The sequence below is a fragment of the Phyllobates terribilis genome, unplaced genomic scaffold, assembly GCF_046119375.1.
Source record: "Phyllobates terribilis strain yellow unplaced genomic scaffold, ASM4611937v1 Scaffold_11__3_contigs__length_659146591, whole genome shotgun sequence".
Taxonomy (NCBI): domain Eukaryota; kingdom Metazoa; phylum Chordata; class Amphibia; order Anura; family Dendrobatidae; genus Phyllobates; species Phyllobates terribilis.
The window spans coordinates 347,275,607-347,282,555 of record NW_027362771.1 but is presented as its reverse complement, the minus strand read 5'-3'; the positions used below and the strand labels follow the sequence as shown (position 1 = coordinate 347,282,555).

The following is a 6,949-nucleotide window of genomic DNA, read 5'->3' as shown; positions in this document are numbered from 1 at the left end:
CAACTGGTTAATCCCCTGGTTGTTGCCTCCATTGACGGACAACACGAGGCGGAGCCAATTCATCATGTCATGCTGCCTGTCACCCTGAAAATTGGTACCTAGCACTCGGAAAAAATCTCTTTTTATGTGCTCCCTAGCTCTGTAAACTCTGTTCTTCTGGGTCTTCCATGGCTCCGTCCACACACTCCAGTTATTGACTGGTCAACCGGTCAGGTGCTACAATGGGGATCGTTGTGTTCTACCAACTATATACACATCGCATGAGCTGAGACTGGGGAATACAAATCATAGGAGGCTGAGACTGGGGTATACAAATCATTGGTGGCCGAGACCTGGGTTTACATGGGCATGTACATCATAGGAGGCTGAGAATGTGGTAGAGACTCACCCAGATCTTGCAGATGAGCGGAAGATGAAAGGCGACAGCACAGCAGCGATGGCCATGCAGAGGAGCAGATTTCATAACCATGCTGGGGATAGAGCAGAGCGCGAACTCTACCCACAGAAAAACGTCTTGACACTGGTACTATGACACCTGGAAGACCCTGCAGGCTCAACCAGATTGGGCAGCTGGCCTGTCAATCACAATACCAACAGCCCAGCATGCCCCTGCCTCAGATTGAGGACGATTGCGCTGTCACAGTATGGTGGAATCGTGACACCCATCTTTATTTAGCACCAATCAAATATTCTATTAAATTAAATACCATGTAAATTAAAAGAAAAATAGCACACCTTTATTTGGGAGAGATGCACTTTAAATGATGCAGAACAAGTATTAAAAACTGTTAATTCTCACATTCATTTTTATTATGTGTTGCACAAAAAAAAAGAACTGAAATACAAGCATGAACATTTATTTTAGAGGGAAGATAATGAACCTATTTTTTGTTGTGAACAGTTTTAAATGATGGAATGTCACTGCAGTCCTCATGAACATATAAAACACTATATTCTGCAGCATCAGGTATAAAATCATGCAGTTCTCCAGAGAATTTCTTCAACTGGTCAATGGAAGTGTAACCTGAGAAAGGCCAAAAGGAAAAATAAAAAAAAATGTTCTTAGCGATATGTATATCAGTTTATTTCAAAGTGATTTCAAATATTGGTAGCTGGCAACCCAATTTGTTTTACCTCTATGTTCTTTTGTTTTCATTATTATTATTTTTTTAATATTTAGAGAGACTTTTTAGTTGATGTTCCAGTTGATTTCAATGGCATTTTCATGCCATCACTTGTCTTCCTTTCCATTAGGTTTCAATTGTTCTTGGTTGGTTGAATGGACCTTATTGAAGGTGTTAAATACAAATATGCAAGTTTGACCCTGTCCTGTGGTACATTTGGGTGATTTATTATATAAGGCTCAATTCACTTGTCAGGTTTTTTAGCCTACGAGAAAAACTGATTAAAATCTTTCAAAGTCTGTCAGGAGGCCCAGGAGTTGGGTCTGTGCTATCCGCAAGAGGAGTCCGCTGTAATACCCAGCAAGGCTTCTGCTGCAAGTACAGAGACCAGACATAGTGCCAATCTCAGCACTTTACCCCCCCCCCCCATATGCTGATGTCACTAGTGACAGCAGTATGGGAGTAATATGTCAAAGGGAGATCGCTCCCTTTGTCAGCCCATTGACACCCCTGCAGTACATTCGTGGGGTGCAGACGCTTGCTATTGCAGCAAGGATGTCTGACAATGGTCTCCCTATTTCCCATAGGCTGAGGGCCTGATTTTCTAACTGTCAGTCAAAGGCTAAAAGTGGAGATAATGCACTGTAGTACATTAGTACCACAGTGTATTATAAATGCATTCAAAGAATTGCAGGTCCAAGTCCCCTTATGAGACTAGTAACTGCTGTAAAAAGAAAAAAAAGAATGTTAATTGTTAAAAAATGTAAAAATAGAAATCACAGTTTTAATAATAAAAAAGACCCCCCACCCTGCAAAAAGTCACATATGTAGTATTGCTGCATTTGCAATGACCCATATTATAAGACTTCAACAATTTTGATCACATTTGATTAATGTAGTAAATCAGGTACAGTGGCTTGCAAAAGTTTTCACCTCCTCCCCTTTGTTTTTTACCTATTTTGTGACATTACAAGCTGTGTTTAACGACCACCGTAACGCATTTTCATGGCGGCAGTGAAGGGTACTTATTCCTCAGCGCCGTGAAAATGCGTCGCTGAGGAATAAGGGTGTAGCGCCCCCCCAGAGATGGAAATTCTCCGGGGTCTCAGCTACTGGGGGTAGCTGAGACCCTGGAGAATATGATCAGGGCTGGTTTTTACGGTCCCCTGTCACGTGATCGCCATTATTCACTGAATAACGGCGATCACAAAAAAAAAGTGTGCCCGCGGTTTACAATAATTTCTCTCTACTCTGACATGATACAAATTGCCACAGAAAAAAAATGGCAGGAGCATGCGCAGTGCGCCCGCTGAGATCAGCCGGCCGATGCCTGGCAGCAACAGGGAATTTTCCCTATTGGTTCATTTTGATCACTGTGATAAACCCTATCACAGTGATCAAAACAAAAAAAAATAATAAATCAAACCCCCTTTTGTCCCCCCTTAGGTAAATAAAAATTATAAAATAAAAAAAAAATATATTTTTGTTAGGATTAGGGTTAGCCCAGGGTTAGGGTTTGCCCAGGGTTAGGGTTAGCCTAGGGTTAGGGATCGCCCAGGGATAGGGTTAGCCCAGGATTAGGGTTAGGGTTAGCCCAGGGTTAGGGTTAGCCCATGATTAGGGTTAGCCCAGGGTTAGGGTTAGCCCAGGGTTAGGGTTGGGGTTAGACAAGGGTTAGGGTTAGCCCAGGGTTGGGGTTAGCCCAGGGTTGGGGTTAGCCCAGGGTTGGAGTTAGCCCAGGATTAAGGTAAGGGTTAGCCCAGGGTTAGGGTTAGCCAAGGGTAAGGGTTAGCTCATGGTTAGGGCTAGGGTTAGCCCAGGGTTAGAGTTAGCCCAGGGTTAGGGTTAGCCCAGGGTTAGGGTTGGGGTTAGACAAGGATTGGGGTTAGCCCAGGGTTAGGGTTATCCCAGAGTTAGTGTTAGGGTTAGCCCAAGGTTAGGGTTAGGGTTAGCCAAGGGTTAGGGTTAGCCCAGGATTAGGGCTAGGATATTGTTACGGTTGTGTTGGGGTTGGGATTTTTTCAAAAGAAAAGATGAAAAAATTATGACGATATGGCGACTAGTGTTGAGCGCAAGTGCTCGCTACTTGAGTTTGCATCGGGTGCTCGAGCATGTCACTTGAGCACCCGCGATACATGGTGCATACCTGAGTGCCCGATGCAAACTCAAGTAGCGAGCACTTGTGCTCAACACTAATGACAACTTATTCAATATAATGACCTAATGTAATCAAATTCTGTGTCGTACCTCTGGGTTCAAAATATTCACTATACCCCTTGACAAAATCCTTAAGGGGTGTAATTTCTGCTGTTTCCCTTATGAAAATGCAATATTGGGGGCTGAAATACATTTTTGTGGGAAAAATTTGAAAATTTTATTTTTACAGCTCAATGTCAACTTCTGTGAAGCGCCTAGGGGTTCCAGGTGCTCACCACACATCAAGATAAGTTCCCTGAGGGGTCTAGTTTCCAAAATGGTGTCACTTGTGGGGGGTTTCCACTGTTTAGGCACATCAGAGGCTCCCCAAACGCAACATGGCGTCCACTAATTATTCAAGCAAATTTTACATCCAAAAAGTCAAATAGCGCTCCTTCCCTTCCGAACCCTGTCGTATGCCCAAACAGTGGTTTTCCCCCACATATGGGGAGTCGGCGTGCTCAGGAGAAATTGCACAACAAAGTTTGTGGCCCATTTTCTCTTGTTGCCCTTGAGAAAATTAAAAATTTGGGGCTTGAAGTAAAATTTGTGTGAAAAAAAATTACATGTTCATTTTTTGCTTCCACGTTGCTTCAGTTCCTGTGAAGCACGTGAAGGGTTAATAAACTTCTTGAATATGGCTTTGAGCACCTTGAGGGGTGTAGTTTTTATAATGGTGTCACTTTTGGGTATATTCTGTCATGTAGACCCCTCAGTGTCTTCAAATGTGATGTGGTCCCTAAAAAAAATGGTTTTGGAAATTTTGTAGGAAAAATGTGAAATCGCTGGTCAACTTTTAACCCTTATAACTTCCTAACGAAAAAAAAAATTTGGTTCCAAAATTGTGCTGATGTAAAGTAGACATGTGGGAAATGTTATGTATTAACTATTTTGTGCGACTTATCTCTCTAAATTAAGGGCATAAAAATTCAAAGTTTGAAAATTTCAAAAATTTTCGTCAAATTTCCGATTTTTTCACAAATAAACGCAAGTCAAATCGAAGAAATTTTACCAATATCATGAAGTACAATATGCCACGAAAAAGCAATCTCAGAATCAGGGGGATCTGTTAAAGCGTTCCAGAATTATTACTTCATAAAGTGACAGTGGTCAGAAATGTAAAATGTGGCTTGGTCATTAAGTACACAATTGGCTCCATCCTTAAGGGGTTAAATATTGCTGTAATCCGATTTGTATGTGATGCATCAGCAATAAATCGTCTAAGCTGGTGAAGTGAAGTATATAAAAGTATAGGCATAAATTAAATTTATGGGATCAAATAACTAAAAATTGGCATGAGCATATGTATTCACTAGTGATGAGCGAGCATGCTCGCTATTGCTCGGTGCTTGCCCAAGCATCTCACTGCTCGAGATGCTCGGCGCTCGCTGAGTATTTCCGGGGTTGCTTGGCAGGAGCTCGGGTCCCCTCCCTGCATGTTTGGTGCTCTTTAGAGCGCCAATCAACATGCTGTGATTGTCTGCCACACACTGTAATGCCGCAGCCATGTTGGTTGTGGCATTACAGTGATTGGCTGGCCGCACAGCGTCATCAGGTCTATATCAGACCTGGCGCCGCCATGCTCGTCACAGTCACTCCGGAATCAGACAGTGTAGGGAGAGCTGCTGCTGAGCTAGGGAGAGATTTGCTTGTTTCTAGCTGGTGTAGGTATACCAGACTATATTAGAGACACATATCCATCTCAACTAACTGTCCTTCTGAGGACTAATCCAGCTCCAGAGATATCAGTGCTAGGCAGGCAGGCAGGGTATATACAGTGCATTGTGAAAGTATTTGGCCCCCTTGAACTTTTCTACCTTTTGCCACATTTCTGGCTTCAAACATAAAGAAATAAAATTCTAATTTTTCTAATTAAAGTTTAGAGGGACAGCCAGGTCTTAGTAGATTTGCAGTGGTCTGATACTCCTTCCATTTCAATATGATCGCTTGCACAGTGCTCCTTGAGATGTTCAAAACTTGGGAAATCTTTTTGTATCCAAATCCGGCTTTAAACTTCACCACAACAGTATCTCGGACCGGCCTGGTGTGTTCCTTGGTGTTCATGATGCTCTCTGCACTTGAAACAGAACCCTGAGACTATCACAGAGCAGGTGCATTTATACAGAGACTTGATTATACACAGGTGGATTCTATTTATCATTACCAGTCATTTAGGACAACATTGGATCATTCAGAAATCCTCACTGAACTTCTGGAGTGAGTTTGCTGCACTGAAAGTAAAGGGGCCGAATAATATTGCACGTCCCACTTTTCAGTTTTGAATTTGTTAAAAAAGTTTAAAATATCCAATAAATTTCGTTTCACTTCACGATTGTGTCCCACTTGTTGTTGATTCTTCCCAAAAAAAATAGAATGTTATATCTTTATGTTTGAAGCCAGTAATGTGGCAAAAGGTAGAAAAGTTCAAGGGGGCCAAATACTTTCACAATACACTGTAGCAGACTGCAGTGCAACTGCAGTGCACATCGCAAGAGCATCCATTCCAGTTCTGTCTGCTGATGCTTATACAGATACTTGAAAAAATAGCCCCAGGTATCAGGGGCCAGGGATAATTTTTTTTTGTTTTAATCCTGATTATTTGCTTAAAAAGCAATCCACAGAACACCGTTTTTCTGCGCCATTTGCTTATTGGCACTGCAGAATACAGTCAGGTCCTTTCCATATTACAGCGCTAAAAATCCAGCTATTTAAAACTGTGGTTTGTCCGTCACACGGATCATCTATAATTGCGCTGAAAATATTGCCATGTCTGACCTCCATTGAAATTTTGTTGCAGTGTGTCAGTGAACTTATTGACACGAGGTAGGCGCTGTTAAAAATAGCTACCTACCGGCCAGCTATTTAAAACTGTGGTTTGTCCGTCACACGGATCACATATAATTGCGCTGAAAATATTGCCATTTCTGGCCTCCATTGAAATTTTGTTGCAGTGTGTCAGTGAACTTATTGACACGAGGTCAGCGCTGTTCAAAATAGTTACCTACAGGCCAGCTATTTAAAACTGTGGATTGTCCGTCACACAGATCACATTTAATTGCGCTGAAAATATTGCCATTCCTGGCCTCCATTAAAATTTAATTTCAGTGTGTCAGCGAAGTTATTGACACCAGTTTTCTGTTAAAAATAGTTACCTACAGGCCAACTATTTAAAACTGTGGTTTGTCCGTCACACGGATCACATATAATTGCGCTGAAAATATTGCCATTTCTGGCCTCCATTGAAATTTTGTTGCAGTGTGTCAGTGAACTTATTGACACGAGGTCGGCGCAGTTAAAAATAGTTACCTACAGGCCAGCTATTTAAAACTGTGGTTTGTTCATCACATGGATCACATATAATTGCGCTGAAAATTTTACCATTTCTGGCCTCTATTGAAATTTTGTTGCAGTGTGTCAGTGAACTTATTGACACGAGGTTGGCGCAGTTAAAAATAGTTACCTACAGGCCAGCTATTTAAAACTGTGGTTTGTCCGTCACACAGATCACATATAAGTTCGCTCCAAATTCAGCCATTTGTAGTGAGCATGGAAGATATTATCCTCCATTTAAAATGGGCAAGGCACGTGGCAAGGGGCAGGGAACTGGACGTGATGCTGATGGTGCATGC

At 42.0% G+C, this 6,949-nt stretch overlaps 1 protein-coding gene across 1 annotated transcript in view; it reads right to left on the bottom strand.

Annotated features, from left to right (window-relative positions):
- Window positions 1-881: 881 nt before the first annotated feature.
- The window catches only part of TERB2 (telomere repeat binding bouquet formation protein 2), a 79,626-nt gene continuing 73,558 nt past the window's right edge, over window positions 882-6,949 (bottom strand). The window contains exon 7 of the mRNA XM_073654700.1: window positions 882-1,024. Within this exon, the coding sequence (XP_073510801.1) occupies window positions 882-1,024 (143 nt within the window). The remainder of the gene's footprint in view (window positions 1,025-6,949) is intronic.